Source organism: Amblyomma mixtum, chromosome 2 (genome assembly GCF_055824585.1).
Source record: "Amblyomma mixtum isolate Tamu chromosome 2, ASM5582458v1, whole genome shotgun sequence".
NCBI lineage: Eukaryota > Metazoa > Arthropoda > Arachnida > Ixodida > Ixodidae > Amblyomma > Amblyomma mixtum.
Window position 1 is genome coordinate 58,479,148 of NC_143013.1, and position 25,030 is coordinate 58,504,177.

The following is a 25,030-nucleotide window of genomic DNA, read 5'->3' on the forward strand; positions in this document are numbered from 1 at the left end:
TCTATGTGTGTGACGTCTTTTGCAAATAATGTGCTCAGTGAAAGTCCAAGAAAACATTCAGCGTGGTCTATACCGACGGCGCCACTGCCTTTGTCTTCATTGCACTGGTGAGTTGACATTCTGTTGTTTCTGTTGAGATTTTTTAAAAGTTCAGTGGTACACCAAAACGCCAGCATTCTGTAACGCAACGGTAGCAAGGGTTCTCGATTCACTTGCTTGATTCGAGAATTACCGCTGTTGTTTCTCTACGATCCTTGTCTTCGGAAGGCCCGCGAAACCTTGACTTACGTTGGCATACTGTGCTGTTGTCTTAGATTTTATCCTCCTGTCGTTGTCGACATTGGACCTGATTTGAGCTGGAAATTGTTGTTCATCGTTAAGCCACCGTCTTGCACTTTTTCCGCCTGATCTAATCTCAATCTGTGTCATTGCTTAGTCGTTGTCTTCTTACACTGCCACTGCTTTCGCATTGATATTCTTTAAAAAAAAAATTACATTAGGTCCCATGTGTTTGTTAGTTCCTCGCGAAGCGCCATTCCGCATTGGGCACCGGTGCTGTGACGTCAGCTGTATTTTACACCTCAGTAATACTCTTTAAAGAAACTACAGGCCCATGTACTGGTGTTAGCAGTTGTTGCACAGCTCTATTATCAAATTCTATTGAAGAACATAGATACATTTTTAAGTCTTCTCTTCAGGAGTTCCGAGTAATAAAATCGGCCCTAAATTACGAGAACATTCACTGATATAACAGTGTACGTTGAGCAGGAAGTTATGCAAAGGAGAAAGTGTTGTTAAAGGTCCTAAAGACAAGAAACTTGAACCTTGCCCAATTTTCGCATTGTTTACTCGATATTTGAAAAAAGCGCGGAATTTTTACTCCTCCCGTATGTCAACTGCGCTAATGTGACAGTCTCTTTCAGACCGACGTGCAATGCTATTTTTTTTATGTTCTTCCAGAGCGCTGTATGCAGCCGATCCGCTCTTTCGAAACTGTTGTCCGAGAACTTGAATACTGCAATGGCGAAAGAATAACACACAACAGAATTTGCCTTTGGTGTATGTAAGCCAGGAATTTGTTGTGTCAGCTTGGCATCTTTCTTTTGCCTTCTATAAGCATAAAGTTCAGGTAACAGTCACGAGACCAGAAGTCCTGTTTTGCAGCCATGTCTGTGTGTTGAATACCATAAGGACAATACCCTATGGCGAAAGCGTGGTTAGCAAACGGCGAAGTGACATACGAAACTGGCTATGGTTTCGCTTTTTCAGACGGCGAGCGAGGGAAAGGGGAGGTATGCTGCATCCCATGCGGTCTGCGTGTCTTCAGTTGCCTGGCGGTGGCCCTGCCCACACGATACCGGTGCACTCGACAACCGGACTAAATCCCCAACGCCACTGTGTTTTGCCTTCAGAGTGCACCGCCAAGAGCACCTGAGGTCATGGGTTCGCTTCACGCCAGGTCTGTGCTGGTTGTAAGCCTGGCTTGCTTTTTCATCCCTATCTTATGGCCGAGGCGCGTTACGCCAGCCGTATGCGGACAACAGCCAGTAGGCATGGGCAGCGCCGATGCGCGCGGAGAAAACCTCTTCCGCAAGAAGCTAGTGCTGTTTCTCGCGGACGGCCTGCGTTGGGACTACGTGGACCGCGCCCGTTACCCTGGATTCAACCTCATGGCAAGTCACGGTGTCCGAGCGGGACGCCTGATGCCCGTCTTCCCATCAGTCTCTTATCCCAACTGGTACTCCCTTGTAACAGGTGAGGCCATCTCCTCAAGGCTTGAGCAAAAAGTATTAACATTTCCGCCCAACGGACAAATTTAGTGACTTATTTTGATAGAATTAATAAAACGCGTGTCTTTATAAGTATATTACTTCACTCCTAAACGCTGGACGTTCATTGCTTCAATCTCATTCGACACATCTCATGCGCAGTTATTGAATAATCCTCGCTTGGAGCGCGCATATAAATAAAGAAACATCACTGAACTAAGTTTTCGGAACCTCAGTTGCCTTACTTTATCGATAGAACAGGTTAATTTCCTGTATCACTAGGCGCTGTAGTAAATATTTCTCTCCTCTATGGTTATTTAGCCCATCAGCTTAGTGAACTAGGTTAGATGGAACACCTTAAGAAAAACCTGAGCCTTTAAAGGGCTCGCGGAACGCAAAGTGATGGCGTAAACTTGGCGTCAGTGTTGAAACAGTATTTTATAATGAATCGGTTCCGCTCTTTAGATTGCGCTAAAGACATTGCCATGCTGTAATCGCGTTACAAGCTGTTCCGCACCGCCACCGTACAGAGATGTGCTAATGACTCGTAGAACACGCCCACCAAAATATACACAGCAGGTACTGAGCGATTCGGGGTAAGCCTCGTGCGACGGTATTATGCAAACTGCACTCGAGGCACTATAGTAAGATGCTGAAGTTTGTTATGTTGTTGTAGTGGTTTTTATTTTGCATTGAATATGGAAGGTAAAATAATTTTTTCTACCCCGGCATCTGCTATCGCTGCTGGAAGCACCTGAGCTGGGAGGAGGAGGAGGAGGAGAAAAGCATTTATTTAGTAATGTACAGACAGGTGCTCGGGGAGAGGCCCCTAATGGGTCTCACCCATTAAAATGCTAGGCGGAGTCCCTCATTCCGGGATCCCGTTGGTCGAGACCGCTACACAAGTCCGCCGAAGCAGGGCCTGTTGGGCCGATAGTTCCTGGCAGCTGAGCAGGGCCGCCTCCCAGTCCTCTCGGGTAGGGGAAGGGGTGATTGGGGGGAGAGAAGGATTTTTTCTGCATGCCCAAACCATGTGGAAGGTGTCGGCCACCTCCCCACAGAATGAGCAGCGGCCGTCAAAAGAAGGTTTAAAGTGCTTGAGAACCGCCGGGCACAGCAGGGTGTTTGTAAAGAGCCTGAGGAGAATTCGTTCGCCAGCTTTACCCAGTCCTTTCATAGGAATTGGGTATCGCCGGTGCTCGGCACGATAGTGCTCAGTAATTTCTTTAAAAGAAACGAGAGGGCTGTGATCTGGGTTAAGCTCCTCCCAAGGGACGCTTGGTGCCCGGTGAGTGAGTGCGCGGGCTGCCTCATGGGCGGCTTCGTTACCTGGCATGCCTTGGTGGCCGGGGACCCATATGATTGAGCGATGAGTTGGATCGCCGCCGCGAGTACTGCGGTGTAAAATTTGGTGAGCGAGTGGAGTGATCCAACCGAACTCAAAGTGACGACAGGCTCCGCGAGAGTCTGGGGCAGCGGAAAGAAAGGATAGCAGGCAGAGTGAGATACAAAGAAAGAGGGGAGGGGATAATAGAAAGGTTTTCTTCTTTTCATTCGTCTACAATACACACCATTTTTCGTTACTTGAACACATGCGTTCTCCTTTTCTGTGAACAGTTTTCTTCTACTGACAGTATAAAACCGAAGGACGTAAGGAAGGAAGGGAAAACTTTATTTACAGTAATGGTTCTTCTGCGGTTTGGGGGCTTCTTCAGAGACGTCTTGGTTCTACCCCCAGGAGTTTGACGTAAGAAAAAAATTCAGCGGGCATGGTTGACCTAAAGTGCGGTGAGGCGATCACTGACGTGTGGTTAAGGTGTTCTAAGAGCGGAACGCGACAGTGTTTTGCAACGCACCAGGGAGTCCCCAGAACGCCGTCGCCCGTTCGGCTCTACGCCTCAACAAAAGCTCAACTCTTCAGTTGTGAATGCCTGAACAATCTTTCAGATTGCAAGAGACGAGCGTGCTGATTATTTTTGCTTTGGTCAGAACATTACTCGTCATCACCTACGCCTTGACATGCAGCAAAGAGCTGTTCGCAGACACTCTGGCTGAGTCGTGCATTAGACTTCTCTGAAATGAAGAAACTTTCCCGCGCAAGTTAGAATGACTGTGGTGCCAGTATAGCCAGAAAAGATTCACGAAGGCCTGCAAGAAGTGTTATATCACGCTGCGCAAAAATCACGGACAAAATAACAAAATTCACGCCACCAATTAAGAGCGGAGCGAAGTAGCCACATATAGTGTGGGGAGGACCCAGCGTACTATAAAAAATTCAGGGGGGCACTTTGTTGACCTAAAGTGCTGGTGAGGCGAAAGCCTTAAGCGCGGTGTTGCTGCTTGTGTCACTGATGTGTGGTTAAGATGTTCTAAGAGCGGAACGCGACCGCGTCTTGCAAGGCTGCCTGGGAGTCCACAGAACGCCATCGCCCGTTCGGTTCTACGCCTTGCTCGACGGCAAATTGTTTTTTTGAGGAAAGGAAACATATCTGTCTCGCATACCTCGGTGGACACCTGAACCTCGCCCTAAGGGAAGGGAGGAAGATGGGAGTGAACGAAGACGCCGTATTAGGTGGACGCGCCTTTGTTCATTCCAAGCCGTTGCGCTCGCATTGCGGAGTTGCGGTCTCGCACTCCGGAGACCCTGGTTCAATTCACCAACTCTACCAATTTCCTACTCGGTTTTATTCATTTATGTGGTCTTTCTAGAAAGGTCATTTAGGGTTCGAAACAGTGTCCCAAGGAATTAATCTGTTTTCCGATGACTTAAAATACAGTCCGGCAGGTTAATTAGCATTATTAGTTCTCAAACGCTTCAAAAAGTTACCGCTCGGCATCTGGCCAGACCTTTGCTTTGTGAAGCATTTTCTTATATCAAGAGATACTCACAAATCTGATCCAAGCGAATTTTACGGTATGAAAATCCTTACAATGTAGGGAAGTAACTTCGGAGCGTGTGTGCTGTTCATTTATCTACGAAGGAGCCTCTCACGGTTTGTGTTGAGAAATTCTAAATTTCAGCTTAGATTTTTATGGAGCCGTCAAGAATGTAATTACTGGGTTTCAGCAGAAACACCGGTAGAAACTGTTTTAAATACGTGTGAAAAACTTTGCATACATGTCAGAATCGTTAGCAATCGGATTATGTAAACACTAACATTTAGTGAATCAGTATTCGAGAGATGAAAGAATACACATGTATATTGGGCTTCTCGATGATGCTTCAGGCGCTAGAAAACTATAAAAACAAGGTTTTTTTTGGGGTGACAAAGCATGTATTTGTAAAAATTGTGGAGGACCTGCTGCTTGCTCACTTCTTTGGAAAATAATGTTTGATTTCTTCGCTAGTTGATACAAACATCTCCTGATTTGAAACATAACAAGCTCGTCTTCAAGTCCCCTGAAGCAAAGAAAATCCTTATAGCGGTTCGACACTTTGATAAAAAGCAACAAATTCAAAATGTACAGTGTAGTGCACAAAAGTCGTCAGAAGGTTAATGGCGCCTTCCGTCTGGCACTTTTGTGTATTGAACTTGTAATGATAGTGACATGATGTTAATCTACTGCACAGAGGGAAGAGTTAAACCCATGAACGCGACGCGTTCCTCACTCTACTGGTGAACAAATACCACGCCCTCCAGCACAAGAATTAAAGTTAACTAAAATAAATATAGGCTCACATGATCATAACTCTGCTCGCGAGCTCGCAGTTTTGAACTCCTTTTACAGATTGAATTCAGGCACCACAGTGCAACTAGCTGGCACTTCAGTTGTGTTCTGTGCACTAAATCTATCAAAATATTGTATTTAAATATTGATGGCAGAAAGTTACATATATTGTGGTTTAAATTTTATCGAATGCACAGAACACCATTAATTAACAATATGCAATAAATCGCCGCATTTTGTCTTCATTGGCAACACTGCAACTTGTGACACCACTTGCAAACGTAAATGCTGCAATGCCTTCTGTCCCGATGCGATTGAATGGATCTGGTTCTTCTTTTTCCCCAAACGAACTAAAAACCTCAAAGTTCCTCTGTCGAAGCGCGATTCGCCGGGTGACAAGTCAGAATCATGGCCACAACATAGCCTGTCAAATTATGCAGCCATGAAGCACCTGTCGTGATCACCGAGCATTGCGTGCAAGTTCGTCGACGCAAGGGAAGAAACCAATAGAGATCAGTAGCATGACTCCATGTCCGTGCTAAGTACCTTACGTAAAAGCTTCTTTAATGCACTGTTTTAGACGATGCTGCGTGCACTTCCACTTATTATTCGCCATTTCTTCACGTTCCACTTCTGTGCCCTATCTTTCACGTGGGGCTGAGGAGCTTTCTATTTAGTTCGTTAAATTAACCGCATTTCCAAAGTAACAAAGATTCCTTAGAGTTTCGACGCAGGCTACTTCATTAAACTGCCACTGACACCTTGTTTGCTGTCCTTGGCAAGCCAGGGAAGTGCGTTCTTGTTTTTATAATAGAGAAAGGTTTGATTGTTTGATTACTATTTTCTGCTTCTCCTTCTGCGTACGTCATCTGTCTCTTCACTTCTCCTGTATTTTTCATGTTTATTTCTTGTTTTCTGCTTCAAAACTGGAGCTCTTTTCTTTCTGCCTGCATTCAGGGCTGTACACCGAGAAACACGGCATACTGGGAAATTACATATACGACCCAGCAACGGGTTCCTACTTCAGGATGGCGGCTCCGGAGAGCTTCCACCCCCACTGGTGGACCCGAGCGGAGCCGCTGTGGACCCGCGCCTTGCGCAGGAACCGCACTGTGGCCATGTTCTGGTGGGACGGGTGCCAGGTGGACATCAACGGCACGAGACCCCAGAGCTGCTCGCCGTACGGAGGCTACTCCACCAAGATAGACCATCAGATGGAGCAAAAGATACAACAAACAGTGGTTGCCTTCAAGCGCGACGCGCTAGACTTGGCCATGTTCTACTACGAGGGACCCGACGCCGAAGGTGTGTGCTAGAGGTGAATGCATGCAAGGAATAATTGTGGCAAAGCAGACATTTGGGCTAGTTGGTGTGAATTCATGGTGGAAAAAACAGCGCAAACTAAGAAAGAAAACACAGAACAATCTGTAATCTGAGTAATCTGTTTCCCCGGCGTTATGACGTACGCAGTCGTGGGTGGTTACTGTATATATTCTGTTCTGTTTTTTCTAATAAACCTTAGTGGCGAGTGCAGCGCTTGTAGTGTCTCCCCTCTTGTTCTGTGTTTTCTGTCTTAGTTTGCTTTGTTTTTTCCACCATGAATAATTGGGGCTATTTCTTACCAGGAACAGCAGGATTCGGGTTTTTGAACAACTCTTTTCAAGGGTGACCGTTTCTGTTATCTTGTGCACTGATTACTACTGTCTTCCATGGTGCCTTTGACGTAAGAGTGATAACGAGCGAGTGATATATCGCCATGGCTTCGACAACTAAAAGCAGAGCTGGCCAGTGATTAAGGAATGCACCTAAAAACGAATCATTAGGAAGCATTCCAAATGTATTCTTTCTTTCGCCGTCGCATTTAGCCTTGCTCCTAATACTCGTTTATGTCAATGGAGCAGTTGAAAGGCACAGTTTTTACCAGCCCTGTCTTCCGAAGAGGAATCAATTATTTTATCGCTATTCTCAATTGACTGCAAATGTTCTGTTGTTTCAGAAAGGTCAAAGTTGCTGAAATAAAAAAAAAGAAAATTAAAGCGCTGACTACAAAACTTCTCAGATGCTGATTTTATTAACCTAGACAGATAAAGGTTCCGATGCGTTCATCATGCTGTGTTATGCTTTCAAATGTGGCTTTCTACGCCTGTTAAATCCCTCTAAAATTTTATTTTCTCTAAACGTAAAAAAAAACGCGCAGCTTTTTTTAAAAATACCAGGCTATTCTATTTCATCAACGAGTCATGAACGCAGTTGAATGATCGACCAGCGGTATGTGTTTTGATTGAGAAGTGGCTATAGCTGAGAAATTTGTAAAGCTTTTTGCTAACTTTACTTGTGTACAGTACGTACCAGCTCGACCATGCTATCAGTTCTCGTTTAGGTGGTTCGGTGCTTCTAAGTCACCCTGAAATACCGTTAGTGAATAACAGCCGCGAGTTTGAGCTTCGCGAGGTTTTCTGTGGATCTTTTCCATACAGATCAATGCCACCTCTCGCAGAAAATAAGGAGCGCTTCATCGGAAGCGTCCATTCTAAGAACGCCGGAGGACATAGCTTTCTCTGTGAAGCCAAAAAAACGTCACAGTTGCCAATAGCAAGCTGTTGAGCTTCTGGCTAGGTAGGACGAAAGAAAAGGTACTGTGCGAAAGTAGTGATGCAAAATTAGGCAGAACTTGACGGTAGTATGACTACCTGGTCTAACAAGCCCATTTGTCTGGAAGCTATCTAATGGTGCCTTCTATCGGTACCGAGTACAAGACCGCGTAACTCAGTGGTGTTAAGTTTGCTTTGCAATTGTAGGAAAACAATCTGATGTGATGTGACATTCTACGCAAGCATATTGATTTTGACGGGTTAGGCTTCCTATTCGCTACAGAATCTTACTCATAAGCTCGTACTGCGTCCCCACCAAATAATTCCGCGGCCTTAGAAAAACCAGTGTTGTGTATTGAGCATTCTTAACTCCGCAGTAATTTCGAACGACCAGTGCCAAGCTAGCTGTTCGTGGTGGTAGGCGTGGACTATCGTCCACAAGTCCCCAGCTGATGGACTTGCGTTTTTCATGTAGCTCTGGGCAAGTATCGATGCCAACTTCAGTCTTTGTTTGTATTTCCGCAGCTATTGCGGTCTGCCGGAGATCTTAGCTTCATAGAGACACCCGTATTGAAATGTTATTTTGTTGCTTCCTTCGCAGGTCATAGGAACGGGCCTGACAGCGAAGGAGTTGAATCAGCTGTGGGCAAGGTTGATCGCTATCTGTGGAACCTTCAAATGGCCCTCGAGAGAGAAGGCCTTTCGGACCAGGTAAGTAAGCAGCCTCGTTCAGTCGAATAAATTCATCGACGGATCCTAAAGGTGGGAAAACAGCCGCATGAAAAAGGAGTGGTGGCAGCCGGCAGCTGGGATTGGTTTCCTATGATGAAAAAAAGTTTTGGATCTCGTTTACCCCACATCACAAATTAGCCTGACCTTCACCACTGCTTATTTTGTTTGTAAGGCCTGGTGTATTATGCGACCATTAAGTTACTTAGCGCAGCATGTATAACTTTACGTGCTACTGCAGCTTCCAAGCAGTTGATTACTCGCACATTTTTAATTGTACCTGCGCCATGTAGGGCGCCGAAGAAATAGAACGCAGATAAAATGCAAAGTTTGGCTATATCCGAAAAGGGCAATGCAACTTTTCGCGGCGGGCATTGAATATGAGAGAAGAGATGATAAATATTTAAAAAATAAATTAGTATTCATTGCGACGCTGCACTAAACAGAACTATAATGTATGCAACGAGAAACAACGAAAAATGAAGAAAACATAGATATTAAACTAAAAAAAATGAGCTAATTACGAAAAGAGCGACTGGGTTATTGCCTACTATGAAACACATGTGCACTCAGAACCGCTTTTCAAAGTTCAACAGCCGCGCCATTCAGCTTCGCTACTGGAGATAAGCACTGAATGAGAAATTAGAAGGTAGCCGCAAAAACGCTCAGTTCTGCAACACACACACACACACACACACACACACACACACACACACACACACACACACACACACACACACACACACACACACACACACACACACACACACACACACACACACACACACACACACACACACACACACACACACACACACACACACACACACACACACACACACACACACAAACGTTCTTTGCATGAAGTCGGGATGAAAGGTTAATCCGCGCAAGCTGCAAGTTGTCCTTGGTGCTTGACTATTATTTGCATTGTGGGAGAAATCTTTTGTTCAGGTATGCTTTCAAAATTAGCGCTCGGGAACTTGAGCCAAAGTGTCCTTCACCTTTTGACAGCAAAATTATCAAGTGTTCTTGCAAAAAAGTCACAGCCTCCACATTGTGTCAGGTGTTGTTACCACGCTCAAAAGGTAATGTGAAAAACTCGTCAGCGCCGTTGAGAAATCGGCATAGCATGACTTCACGACAGTCGACTTTTGGTCCACTCTGCGTAACATTTTCGAGTTTTGTGCATAAAGAATTCGATGGTTTTAATTCGTAATGAATATTCAAAATGCTACGTTGAAAATACGGCGTTCTGGGGAGAATATACTGTTTTCTATTTTGCGTTTTCTCTAGCCCATTTGAAACGAATCATTGGTTCTTGGCACTGTTCTCTTACGTCATGGTTGCTGCTATTCATGTTAAATTAGTGGCACCTTTCTTAAGCATACGGAAAGTTTGGCTTATTATGGCCGACGTACCGTACGCAGCACCTTAAAATGAATTGAGCGAGCCCAAAGGTCCTTGAAGCACTACCGTTGAACACTGTAAGGATGGCAAGAAGTAGCAGGTTACTGACGATGACTTCCAGAAATTGACTAGTATTCGTAACGAAAATTAAGCACAGGCTGAGCGAGGATTAAAAGTCTACTTTGCGCCAGGTGCTGAGGAGAGCGGTAAGAAAAAAAATTAAAAAAAGGAGTGTTCTACGTTCTCTTGAAAATGTCTTTTTTTCTCTCAGGGAGCCTACCTAGGACAGCAGTTAAGGCTTTTTTTTTTCCCCTTCTCGTATTTAATGCTTTTACATCCCTCCGCTGTTGTCCCGATATTTTTTGACAAATATGCATCCTTTTGATTACTTGAAGCATAAACAAAATATATTTATTTACCTGGACGCATTGCCATTCAAATTCGGCTTAAGGAAGGGGCTGATAACAAAACGAAATACGCCAGCGAAAGATAACGTACATATCAAAGCAGAGAAAATAAAAAATGGTAACAGTAATAGAAAAGCTGGAACAGTTTGCTACTAAAGTCTGCTACTGAAATTTAGTGAACTCCTACATAAATCTCCCTCTGCAAGAATGAATTCCTTCTCCAAGCGATATTAAGAGAAGCCGAAACAGCAACCCAACAAAAACAAAACACCTTTTTATGGATCACAAATTATGCTCGCTTTTGCTGGCTCGTCCACGCCACCGCCGTTTTTTGCTTACATTCTTGGTTGCGTTTCGGGGTATGCTATCCACCTGAATACGTCCGTCTAAGCACTCAAAAATGTGACAGATTTGGTTCCCCATTAATCTTGAACCGGAAAAGTCAGGGCTCTTCCCCGATCTTCGCTGTGATTGGCAGCCCATGGGTTACTCCTTGTCTAGAATTCCTGCTGTGTTCGTTTCAATGGCAATGCGGCCTTCTTCCGGATTTCACCGCCCACTTTTCAATGTCACTTCGTTCTTTTCCGCAACCTTATTCCCGAGATAGCTGTCTCCAACTTACTAATAAACTCTGCTTAAAGTGGGAAGATACACGCACAACAATACAACGTGCTGAAATATGGCGAAGCCTATCCGAAAGAAACTTCGTTCAAAGCGTGAGCAGTGTTCATCGATCAAAAAGAGTAATTGCCAACAGAACAACGGCAACAACAGGAAGAAAAAGCTCACAACGAAAAAATGAACGAATGTAGTGGACACTCCGCACATGATCATTACCACAGAATACGTTATCCCAACAGTCAATTTTATAGGGTCATTTACATTTTAAGCAGTAAGAACACGTTAGCTGAGTGCATGCCGCCGACCTATAAATGCCTACTGCGGTGAACTTGGCCAGTAATCTAAGGACAATTACGAGGTTTCGAGACAACACTTTGCGGGAGTATTCAAGAGCCTCCGACGCGTACACGTGACGCTTATGTATTCTTTTCATATAGGGCCACCTAAAATACTCTAGGGGTATTAACTTGGGCCCTAGGATTAACACTTAAAGAAAAGATGCGAAAATACGCTCTGTTTCAAGATTCTGCTTTGTTCCAAAGTTTTGTCTCTATTCCTTGATTATCGTAACTTCTCGGGCGGTCTCGCGTGTTGTTCTCAGTGAAAGCGATGCACTCAAGGAAGGCACCCATTGTTTCCATTTTACTCAATGTCGAACTGCTTGACATCTCCATTTCCTGCGGTCACTTTTGGCATGTGTTGATTCAATATTTCTTTGTTGCTAGTTGCTGGAGGCATCCAAGAAAACGACCGCGCATGATATATTACTACAGGTCCATTTTTTTTTCAAACGAAACGGCGAAAATTAAGACAGGAAGATGTGGTGAATGATTGACACTAGGCGCGATTCGATCGCTCCAATTTCGTCAAGTCGGCTGGGGCGGCAGCACTTTTGAAACTGTCCTTATCATTCAGGTGTGGTTCGACGGACTTGAATCAGGTGGACCATGGTCTGCTCCCATGATGTTTAGGAAGAGAGGCATGATTGCGGCGCAGTTTTCATTTTTACTTTGTGACTGGCAGCGCTGACTCTCTAGATTTACAGGTCTGTTTGGGGTGGTGTAATTTGTGTACCTGTCATTGGACCTCTACGAAGCATAAATAGAATACGATCGTTACTATTAATTTAAAACTCGCAGTGAAATTCTGCGTCGTTAGTTCATTAGGCAAGTTAATAGGAGTAGTAGAGAAGTTAAGTGACCTGAAAAGCACCCTGTGTTATACCACGAACCGCCCATATCGCTTCTTCCTAATGAGCACGTTGCTCTTGATATTTGGCGCAGTTAATAAATTATTATGTATGAAGGGCGCGGGAAATTTTGTATTCATATGATTACGACGACGCGGGATTTGATAACGCGGATATCCGAAATCTTTCCCTCAGAATTCCGCATTCATTAAATTCCTAGCAAGTCAAATAAAACAAGCTGGCGCAGATGACAAGCTTGCAGAACAGAGACCTCTGCCTTTTTTTAAAGAAACGCAACAGTTGCAGGTTTATGAAACTCGAACATGCATGTTAAAACAGTTTGAGTTTCGATTAATGTAATGTATTTAGAAGGCATGCCTCATGGAGTGTTATTTCAAAGTATTATAATAATCACACTCTTGCAGGAAGTGGCTAATTAAACATTTTGCGTTTTTATGTAGACATGCCACTTCTGTGCGTGCGAGGGGTGTCACCTTTGAACAGTTAGCTGTAACTGGATTGCTTGTTTGGCTTTTGGCTACTGAGAATGAGGTTCAGACGATGAAATTACTTCCACGGCACCTGCATTTCATTGGAAGCAAAATGAAAGACCACTGCGTTTCGCGATGTCAACGTACAATAAAAAATTACGAGTATTAATGTGCAGCCATATACTACAACTTCCGTGATAACCCCTGTAAACCTTGGGCGACTCAATCAGCGTACCATATTCTACCTGCAGGTCAACATTGTGGTGGTGTCTGATCACGGAATGACTCGGACAACTACGGAGGCTTCACGTCACATTGATATGGATGCCTTGGTGAATGAACGCGACGTGTATGTGATGCTGGACAGGGGACCCTTCGCAATGCTCCACCCGCAGGCAGGAAGAGAGAATGCGGTGAGTATGTAAATACCCTACAAATCATAGAGGTACCTCCACTAGATTTCTACATAGTTGCAAGTAAAATGCGGTTTGCTTCGCTGATATTGCGTATCAGGATAACTTTTTGTTGATTAGACTGCTGGCTGGGATGGTTAAAATGATCTGCAATGGGATGATAGGGATGCCTTATTCCATTTTTCGAGTTGGAAGAGAAACAAAATGAAAATTGCTCAAATAGGACGTGTAGTTATTCGCTTGCTAATCTCCAAAAACGTAGTCGAAAGGCAGTTCCAGAACCCTATCTCACAGCATAATTATTTAGTCTGCATTTACTATCGTCAGACAGGCAAATTATGATTACGTCAATTTTTATGGCCTTGTGTAAATTTTATACTGAGTAGCTGACACATCACCGTATGTTCCAGCCTCTTTTGTGTTTTCTAACTTTGATAAGCTGAAAGCTTGCGTTCAACCTCGAATTTACATTTTGAGTTGTCTTGTCCTGAATTTATTTGTTTGAAATTTTTGAATTTCTTTCTTTCTTCGAATTCCCAGTCAGTTTTTTAGTTTGAATTTCAGTTTGAATTGTGACGAACCTGAAAACAACGAAGACATACTGCGGAAAATTTAAATGAAGCCAACTCAGGCCAGGAAAGCTTTACAAGACTAAATTGATAAAAATACAAATAGTAATTAGGATAGTGATAACAATACATTAAACTTTACTGCACATGAAACAGACTTCAACACAAACCACGCATTTCTAAGTCATTAGAGACTTGCAACTTGACGATAAAAATTCTGGGCCTAGAAAATTGCGCACAAAGAAGTCTTAAGCAGTACTTATTTGCACACCTCATCAAGTTCAAAAACTTACATGCCATAAAGAGGCCGCAGTACATGTCAAGAGAAAACGAAAAGGAAGTAAGGGCATACATCTAGGTAGAAAGAGCACTGCAAGGTGAAATTTTGTGTTTTGCATTAAGTAAAACTGACACTTATTTTGCAAAGACCGACGTACACTGAAGATATGTAACATAGAGGGTACGATTTTACATAAAAAGAAACACAAAAAATTAAGAATTGGAGATCGTTCATAAGAGAAGCAAGATGGCGAGTCGAGCAAGTTGTATAGTATTAGTTTTTAGAGGGAAGCGCAAACCACCTCGACCAAAAAACGCGCTAATGTCTTCGTTTTGTTGTAGTTCTTGCAAGTGCTTTCTTCCGAGTCAAAAACAGGTTCTAATAACTGCAGCAAAAAACGATGACCGCGATGAAGTGGTGACTCTTCAAGAAAGTCATTAAGAGCAAAAGGTAGTTCTTTGCATTCCTTGACGTGCAGGCTGAAACGAATGAAGTAAAAAAAGCGCAAAATGTGGTGTAATAAACGCGCACAAGCAGTGGCGGATCAGCCTGGCAAGAATAGGACTTGCACGTACACACGAGCATTTCACTGCTAAACACTATAACATCATCATGATCGTCGTCATCATCATCATCAGCCTGGCTACGCCCACTGCAGGGCAACAGCCTCTCCCTTGTCTCTCCAATTAACCCTGTCCTTCGCCAGTTCCGGCCACCGTATTCCCACAGACTTCTTAATCTCATCCGTCCACCTAACTTTCTGCCGTCCCCTGCTACGTTTGCTTTCTCTTGAAATCCACCCCCGTACCCTTAAGGACCAGCGGTTATCTTGCCTTCGCATTACATGCCCTGCCCAAGCCCACTTCTTCTTCTTGATTTCAATTAGAATATCATTAACGCGCGTTTGTTCTCTCACCGAATCCGCCCGCTTCCGATCTCTTAACGTTACACCTATCATTTTTGTTTCCATAGCTCGCTGCGTTGTCCTTAACTTAAGCTGAACCCTCTTTGTTAGCCTCCACATTTTTGCCCCATAGGTGAGTACCCGTAAGATACAGCTGTTGTATACTTTTCTTTTGAGGGATATTGGTAAACTGCCATTCATGATCTGCGAAAACCTGCAATATGCGCTCCACCCATTATTATTCTTCTGGTTATTTCATTCTCATGATCCGAAGCAGCTGTCACTACCTGCCCTAAATAGACATATCCTCTTACTACTTCCAGCACCTGGCTACCAATTGCAAACTGCTGTTCCTTTGCTAGACTGTTGAACATTACTTTGGTCTTCTGCATGTTAATTTTTAGCCCCACTGTTCTGCTCTGCCTAATTGATTGATCATGCTTTGCAGTTCATATCCTGAGTGACTTATCAAGGCAATGTCATCAGCGAATCACAAATTACTTAGGTATTCTCCACTAACTCTTATCCCCAACTGTTCCCATTCTAGGTCCCGGAATACCTCAATTAAACAGGCAGTCAATAGCATAGGCGAGATCGTGTCTCCCTGCCTGACGCCTTTCCTTATTAGAATTTTATTGCTGACTTTATGGAGAATTATGGTAGCTGTGCAATGGTTATAAATATATTCCAATATTTTCACATAACACTCTTCTACACCCTGATTCTGCAGTGCCTGCATGACTGCTGAGATTTCTACTGAGTCGGATGCTTTCTCGCAATCAATGAACGCTATATATAGGGGATTGTTATATTTTGCGCATTTCTCTATCCCTTCATTGATTGTGTGAATATGGTTTATTGTCGAGTATCTTTTACGAAAGACTGCGTGATAATTGGGTTGATTGAAGTTTAAGGTTTTCCTGATCCTATTAGCAATTACCTTAGTAAATACCTTGTAGGCAACAGATAGTAAGCTGATCGGTCTGTAATTCTTCATGTCCTTGACCTCTCCTTTCTTTTAAATTAAGATAATGTTAGCGTTTTTCCAAGCCCTAGGTACGCTCGAGGTCACAAAGCATTGCGTATACAGGGTGGCTAGTTTTTCGAGCACAATCTTTCCTTCATCCTTCAACAAATCTGCTGTTATCTGATCCTCGCCAGCTGCTTTCCCCTTCTGCATTGCTCCTAAGGGTTTCTTTACTTCCCCGTTTGTTACTGGCGGGATGTCCCATTGCTGTGCCCTACTGCCTCTCTCAGTAACATTCTGATTGCAATCGCTACTGTATAGATTTGTGTAAAACTCTGCGGCTACTGTAACTATCTTACCCATATTGATAATGGCATTGCCATCTTTGTCTATTATCGCATACATCTGGATTTTATATATGCATAGTTTTCTCTTCACTGCTTTTAGGCTACCTCTGCTCTTTAGAGATATGCTCGATTTTCTCCATGTTAAACTTCCTGGTGTCGGCTACCTTGCGCTTATTAAGCTCCCGTTGTCGGCAGTGTGGTGACGTCACGCCGAGTCCGAGAGCCAACATCCGGGCACTGAATCCCACTCATCCGGGCACTGAATTCTACTCATCCGGGCTCTGAAACGAGAACATCCGGGCACCGTACAAGATTTAACGAGTTTCAACGAGACTCTCTAAGCCCTCTTACGGGACCGGCATACAAGCGCCGGTTGCTCTCCAAACGAGTCACAAAAAATAACTGCTGCAAGTGTCTTCTCAATGTTCATCAAGATATCACTCGAGCTGTGCATTTGATAATGCACGGAATTATAATTTCCGATTTCTAATAACGCGTGCGAAAAGCTTATAAATGCCACGATACACTTCGTTGTCATACGTGATCTCTTAGGGGCTTCGCGCATCGAAGCAAAGCCGCGCAGGTGCACAGGGGCCCGGGGGAGGAGCTTCGTGTCGCTGTTTATTAATTTCGACAGCTCTACTAGTTTTATTTTATCTATGGAGTTAGACGTCGTCATGCTTTGCCGTTTCTTAATCAGATCATTTGTCTCCTGAGATAGCTTCCCTGTATCTTGTCGAATCATCCTACCGCCTACTTCTACGGCGCACTCCGTAATGATATATGTGAGACGATTGTTCATTGTTTCAACATTACGGTCGTAATGTTCAGTTAAAGCGGAAAATCTGTTCTGCAGCAAAATCCTGAAAACCTTTACTTTCCCTCTTAATCCTAACTCGTTAATAGACTTCCGCTTCACTAATTTTCTCCTTTCCCTTTTCAAATCTAAGCTAATGCGAGAACCTACCATTCTGTTGTCGCTAAACGGACCCTTCCGAGGACCTCCACCTATGACACTACATATGTCATACCTATGACACACCTCACAACAAAGCCTTAACGAAATCATGCACAATCCTGCCGCATTTATTGGAGCATTGTCAGAATCTCTGTCGCCCTTACTTTACCTCCAAAAGCTGCATGCGCCGTCTCAATCCATTTCAAACCTACTTATGCGGAACAAAATTGATTAGGGAAATTACCTTATCATGTAAAAAATGATGCTCTTTTAAATCCGGCACTATCCCTCCTGGCACGGGCAGACCACTGCGGCCGCTCATGTGTAACGTACTTTGCTACAGACAAAGACAGGGAGAGAGGTCTTCATGGTTTACAACAACCGATGCTGCCGTACTTCCCCGAAAACAGTATGCGAAAAACGGGACATATGTGTTTTTTTTGTTTTTGTTGCTAGTTGATAAGCTTCACGTGCCTGAAATTAAACTGAATCTCTCCACTTCGGTGCTCCTCTTAGCGGACAGTATAGCCATGGGATGGGAAGTGATTTTAATATATAAATTGGTGGACAAAACATTTAGCGTGGAGTCAGATAGTCCTTGACAGTGAAAAAGTATTCTTGGCAATGTTACTTAAAACATCGACTATCTAGAACCACTGCGACAGCTTGCCGACTCTTCCCTTTGCGTTTCACGAGCGCAAGAACTGTATGCAAGGCTATCACCTCATCAAGCGTGGCGCTGAACACTGAATACTGAACTCCGAACGTTCAGCCCATCCCATACATGCTTATGGCCATTGGAAGAAGTCGGCGCACGACGTATGTAATTGGTCAGCTCATGCAACTAGGAGGAAGAGAAAGCCATGTTATTCACCTTGTAGCGCAGAATCTAATCAAACTGTTCAGTTCTCTCAAAATTACAAATTAAAATACCGCATTTATATTCAGAGAGTTCGTTTTTGCGCTAACAAATACAACACAAAAAGGGTGAGGAAGACAGGACAGGGCGCAACATGCAGTTTGGACCTAGCAGTTGGAGTTTAGAAAAAAAACGATTACTTATAAAGGGCATCCCAGCTAACTTGGGCCAAGATTTATAAAAAAAACTAAGCATTCTTTTCAACTGAAATCGCGTGGATGTTAGGGCTTATCTAAAGTTACAGTACCATTTTTTTCGCTCACCCTATTTGAATAATTAGTCAAGATAAATAAATTAACTTTTTAAATATAGCTTCAAACGTTCAGGCGTCAGTAGGAAAGTTATGGAGGCTCCACAAATATTGTCCAACCCAAGCACTTCCAACGAGATTGACTTAGCGTGGCCGTCTTTATTCGGGAAAAGCTAAAGCCCGCGGAATTTTTAAAAAACCACGTGACAGCGCACTCCATGCGTCCGGATGCACCGCGATTACAGCGCTCTCATCCATGCTTTGTAAAAAACATCACTCGCTTCGAGCCTTTCGGGCTGCCCAAGGCAGCTTCGCATTGTGCTTGGTTCCAAGATAAGCGCCAGTGGGTACCGGCGGCAGTTGAAAGAAAGCGCGGCTCCCGTTTTTCAGCGTAATTCACACGACGTTATCAAGTTTGTTATATTCGTCTTTGCATCGTTCCTCCGCATGCATTCTGCTAACGTGAGAGAGCAATTGTCGCCGTAGAAACGGGAGCCGCGCTTTCTTTCAACAGGCGCCCAAAGCCACTGGCGCTTATCTTGGAACTAAGCAGAACGCGAAGCTGTCTTGGGTAGCTCGAAAGGCGCGAAGCGAGTGACGTTTTTTACAAAGCACGGATGACAGCGCTGTAATCGCGGCGCATTCTGGCGCATGGAGCGTGCTGTCACTTGGTATGTTTAAAACTCCGCGGGCTTTCGATTTTCCTGAATAAAAACGGCCAAGCTAAGTCTATCTCGTTGGAAGTGCCTGGGTTCGAGAATATTTGTGGAGCTCCACAGCTTTCCTATTGACGCCTGAACGTTTCAAGCTATATTTAAAAAGTTAATTTATTTATCTCGACTAATTATTGAAATAGGATGAGCGAAAGAAATGATACCATAACTTTAGAGAAAACCTAACAACATCCACGCGATTGCAGTTCTGTAGAACGCGTAGGTGTTTCTTAAATCTTCATCTAAAATAGCTAAGACATCCGTATAACTCATCTGCTGTTTTCCGAACAGTTTCAAGTAGCTTCCCGCCCGGTCCTATCTCCCTCGTCCTTATTGTCGCTCTTTGTGAGCGTAAAAAAGAAATCTGAGATTGAGCCAAGTGGCCCCTGAACGCTTACTGCTGGAATGCCAATTCGTTGCTCCGTGCTCGCTACTAGCGGACAACCGATGGTGCTAGGTGCTGATGCGCAGAAAACCTGGGCATGACGAAGCACGCCAGAACCACAAGAGTTCCAGAATTCCAGAATATGAGCATACCTATGTTTGTTACAAAATTAACGTCTGTTTGACTCGGTGCCTCTAGAAAAGCTTGAAACTGATAATTTATTATCGCAAGTTTGTTTTTTAAGCATGCTGGCCTTGGGTTAACGTTCATACCATTCACTGACAAGCATGGGGGCGCAACCACTGCATGGATGACAAAGTGCGTTGGAAGTCTATGTTCCGTAGGCTAAAAATTTCCTTAAATTATAATTACTGGTTCCTTCAAGTTCGTGTTCAAGGCTGAGAGCGCAAAACAAGGAAAGACCGGAAAGATACAATCAGTAGCAGGCGATCAGCAAAAGCACCTTCATGCATGGTTCGCAAATACTGTTTACCGTTGCGCAGGGAACAATGCGTCACAAGCACTTAAAAAAAAAGAAAGCAAGGGAAAACCAAGAACTCGGCAGGAGGCAGAGTGCCCTAGAACGCACAGAATAAGAATAATTACACCACCTTAGCATATTCTCCCCTGCAGACGGCCAGATGGCCTGTTCTCTGCGCTGTGAAGATTACGATATATGCTGCTGTTCCGTACTCATTTACCAGGCTTCGCGAAGCTCAAAGTGAACGCGGCGCGTTAAACCTTAGCATCCTCAAGGCCCCTTAAGCCTTAACATTGCGCAACGATGCGTAACTATGCATAACGAGCTCCCCGAACTTATCTATGTTGGGCAGCCAAAAGGGTCGAATTCGCCTTCTGAGCGCCAGTGTAGGTACAAGCAGCGAACCATGCTAGTGGAAGTAACTGCAGCCCGAGGACACGCTCTTTGGATACATACCCGCTCAAACCACGGCTTCCGCACCATGGCTCAGGTAGCAGAAGTGAGTGGGAAATCCCACTGGTAAATTACCCTCTACGCCTCTCACTTCGCGAGTATTGTTAACGCGACCGCGTTAAATGCCCCGTTGCCCAGAAAATCTTGTGTCTGCGTTGTGGGCGAAATATTGCGGGCATTGCCCTGGTAGGTGGCAACTTAGGAGGCAGTGGGCCACCTTGGTCATGTGACCTTGGGGCGTCATCAGAACGTGACCATCGGATGGTGAGCAAACTGCGAACTGTGGCAGGTGACAGTCAAAGATTGGCCCCTCGGGACCGGCAACCTCGGTCGCATAAGACCCCCCCTCACGGAGCACCACCCATCGCAGGGCGGTGGCGCATCGCTTAAGCGTTGCACCACTGCGCAAGGAGGGGGATGTGAACTCGCAGCGATATATGAATGTTGAGTGTGAACTGCATATATGGGAATTAACCCATTACGCTATCGCGTCACACTTGTAAGGCAGAACTTAAGTGTCCCATCCATTGTTTTGTGTTTTATTTTGAGCCGTAAGACTAGTCTTACGGTAGACAAATCGCTTAGCGATTGCTTTGGTGTTGTGTTTTTTTTTGTCCCCCTTTTTTTCTGTTTACTGGACAGTTTGACTTTAAGATAATTCCTTATCATCGGTTAATTTCCGAAGCCCGAATGCATCCAGCGCTCATTAGCTAATTAATGTCTGCTAGTGCAATAAAAATGCATACTCCCTTCAGAACTCCTCTGTAAAGTCTCGGATGTCAAGGAAAAAAATTAGGGCCAATGAATTGGATTGTTGAGGTGGAAACGCGATAGCGTTCTCCTTTCACTTACGAATCTATTCCAGTTTTGATTCTATTCGAATTATGGCTGTATTTTAGTTCTCAATCAATTGTCTTTCAGTCGCCAACCAACTGCAATGGTGATTCTTTTCCAATTCCGACTACGAAACTTGGCAAAATGCATCAGATCGTTAGATCTCTGCGAGTCCTCATACCGCTAGGAGCGCAGTGGTGGAGCAGTGCACCGGCAGGTGGCTCTTTCAAATCATAGAGTTTCTTACTACTACCTAGAGGGAAAGCTGGCGGCGCTGCACTTCAGCCAACATGGACGCTCAAAGCATCATGGGGCGGTGAGCTACTTGTTGCGGCACAGTCGTAGTTTTTCGGGAACACAGAGTGGCAGTACTAAGGCGTTTCATTCCGAAAACGTAGTTCGTGTGTGCGCAGACGACTTTCGCGCAAACGCAGTGTGCAAAAGCCATAGTAGTGAAGACGCGACGACACACGACGCCAATAAAAGGTTTTACTCTTCCAAAATGCCATTAAAAAACCTCTTAAAGTATCTAAACAACAACATTTTTTTTTAAACATATTTACTTTTAAAAGTGCGCCTGTTAAGTACGAAATATTAGTTTTTTTAGTGTTCATCACTTGGCCAATAGGAAAGCTAGTCACCTCTTATTTTGGGCAAACTTTGCACTTAAATTCTTTTCTGCTCGTTTGTTGCAATCATTAGACAAGATATTGAATGTTAGGACGTTTGTAGCTATCAAACAGCTTTATTTTTTTATTATTTTTTGGCCAAAAGTTGCAGTTCCGCAACAAGTAGCTCACCGCCCCATGATGCTTTGAGCGCCCATGGTGGCTGAGGTGGTCACGTGGGGTCTCCATGCAAACTCCCATAGACGGCTTGCCAGCTTTCCCTCTAGGTAATAGTAAGAAACTCTATGTTTCAAATAGAGCCACCGGTGAGGTTTGTGAGACGCACGTTGCCCTTCACAAGCAATGCGAGAAGCAATGGCTCCCGCAGACACTATTTTTGCGCAAAATCTTTTTCGGGTGGCTGCGTATTTTTCAAGTAGGCCTGCTGTTACCTGAGTCATTTTCTTAGTCATTTTCGTTTTTGCTTAGTCATTCTGTGCCCGGCGCCTGCCTCATCTCCTCTACAAGTGGAGAGGGTTAGAAGGAGAAGGTGACGGTTGACAGGTAGCAGGTGTAGACAGGAAAGTTTCCCCAAAAAGCACTTAGCAGGTGGAGGCTTCACACAGACACCGACGCCACCAGACATTTTTCGCCTTCATGACCCTCCTAGCTCTACCGCATTAAAATAAAAAAATAAAAACGACATTCAGTTAGGCCAGTGCACTCTACTGCAGACATGTCTTCTACTGGGCTCACCTTTGCTCCTTGTTGAACTGGAGAAGGTTGCGTCGGAATACGTCCGCTAAGCAAATAGGGTGGTTTGCAGACTTTCTTACGGCAGAATTGGATAATAAGGTCAGACAAGTGCTTGCAAAAAGGGGCGATTTGACAACGTAATTGAAGCTATAAATAAAACTTATGCTTTCCTGTCATTCTTTTTTGCTGGCACTTGAGAACAATTTTCAGGTTTGCATTTTCAACGAACAGTGCACTCATTTCTCGAAGCAGGCGGCTTTAAAGCTCGACATTTGAAGGCGTTTTTTTTTGTTTCGCAAATTTTAAAATAATTATGCGTTAAAAAATATCTTAGATTGCATGAGGTGCGCCCTTAAGGGGCGTTTGTGGTGTCGTAATTAACCTCAATTTTGCTATCCTTAACTAGCTTTGGAATTGTTGGCCATTTTCTTCGAATTGCTGCACTGTCACGATAATATAAATTACCTTTCGAGCGCGCATTAGGCGGGAGAACGTTTTTAGACTTGGGAAAAAAAATATTCCTACGTTGATTAATTACCCATTACTGCATAATACACCAGCTACCATGCACTTGTCCTTGGACATGAAGCACAAAAATGATTGTTTTGAGACCCGGAGATTTGCTGAAAAATTTGCAGGTGCGAGAAAACGAATTACTCCAGCATGCGAAAATTAAAATTTCCGTAGCGCAGAACGGGCAGCCATCAGTCTCTCCTTTCTCCAAAACTTCTGCAATTTTAATTGTCCGAATGTTTCGTTCCTTGAATAACAGGTATTCAATAATAAGAGATGAATTCATCTAAAAGCTCTTAGTTCTCCTTTTCAGCATGTAGTATAGTGACCACGTTTTCACAGCGTTCTGCTATTTTCAGGTGATGAAACAACTCTTCCAAAAAAAGCAGAGTGGACTTCGAGTTTTCACCAAGGACAGTATTCCAGAAGAATGGCACTTCAAGAACAACGAGCTCGTCGCGCCGATTGTCCTTGTGGCTGAAGAAGGGTACTACATAATGCCTGTAAGCAATTAATTGCATTTCGCCCCCCTGCACATTACCCCTGAATGCTTAAACAATATTAAACTATTGAAACAGGTACAACCGTTATGCCAATTTACGTCAATAACATATAGTCGTTTCATAAGCTTCAGTTCAACTAAAGCTAAACCACTGTGGTCGTTCATGTTTTTTTAAATGTATTGTACTGCTCTTAGTGTGTCACTTACTTATTTACAAAGTACGCGACTAAACCAAGACCCAGTGACGTCATGTATTAGTTTTATTCCGAGAATAAAACCTCCGTTCTAATCTCCAGAGCTCTCAATAGCCGTTGTCACGTTTGTTCCCCAACTCTGCTTTCAGTTCAAGAACCCTGCGAAGACTATTCCGGGAAACCACGGACCTCCCCCTGGAATTCATGGCTACGATCCTGTGATGTCCGACATGTGGGGAATATTCTTTGCTCGTGGACCAGGTGACAGTATATTCTAGCCAGTAATTTTAGGGAAATTTTCGGGAACGATTGGCTTGAAACGTTTATTACATTGAAGGCACTGTTTTCTCATTGTACTCGTGAAGGCTTTGGAGGCGTAAATATTTGTAATGTTTTTTCTCTCTACAAAAAAAACAATGTTGGAGAGGTTAATGTAGCTGGACAAAACTGCTATGACACAGTACTCTTTTTTTCTAAATTTTTATTGTGGGCACAATTTCTATACAACGAAAACATTTCAAACTTTGACTTCAGGTGAGCATAGCGTCTAAACGGTGTAAACTTTCGTTGTCAATGCAACAATAATTCTCTCTGGACTCGAAGCTTCATTGTAGAGTCACTCATATTCCAGGGAACTCGGCCCAAGTTGGTGTAAAATGAATCCTTTAGTCCTAAATGTTTGCACTAAGATTGAAGGCTAGACAATGGCTGGCATGCACAGAAGAGTTTGGGTATAGACAAGCAATATTCAAGTCAGCAATAGAATACGTTAGAGCTTAAACTTTTTCTGGTAGCATTTGCAAATTGTTGTTTTCAGAGCGCCTTGGAAGCCTAGAAAGGACGGGGACTAAATAATACTCTTTAACGTAGTTTGGTAAATCTCGTTCATTTACTGGATTTTCAATAACAGGTGTCAAGTAAGAACACTAGAAATACTCTTGTTCACTTTTAACTTTGCTAAAAGTCTCCTGAGAGCTTTACTAAAAGTGAAAGTGAAAAGTGCTCTTGTCTCCTGAGCAAACCTCAGTTCTGAGAGCTCACTAACGTTTTCAGCAGTATATTGGCTGCTTGAATCGCTGACAAAAGCTTTTGCGCAACAATAAGTGTC

The 25,030-nt window shown here is 43.8% G+C and overlaps 1 protein-coding gene across 1 annotated transcript in view; it reads left to right on the top strand.

Moving 5' to 3' along the window:
* The first annotated feature begins 1,350 nt into the window (after positions 1–1,350).
* The window catches only part of LOC149359432 (glycerophosphocholine cholinephosphodiesterase ENPP6-like), a 30,267-nt gene continuing 6,587 nt past the window's right edge, over positions 1,351–25,030 (top strand). Inside the window, exons 1-6 of the mRNA XM_089569045.1 lie at positions 1,351–1,755; positions 6,396–6,743; positions 8,631–8,740; positions 13,128–13,289; positions 23,586–23,729; positions 24,072–24,183. Of these exons, the coding sequence (XP_089425171.1) occupies positions 1,440–1,755; positions 6,396–6,743; positions 8,631–8,740; positions 13,128–13,289; positions 23,586–23,729; positions 24,072–24,183 (1,192 nt within the window). The 5' untranslated portion in view covers positions 1,351–1,439. The remainder of the gene's footprint in view (positions 1,756–6,395; positions 6,744–8,630; positions 8,741–13,127; positions 13,290–23,585; positions 23,730–24,071; positions 24,184–25,030) is intronic.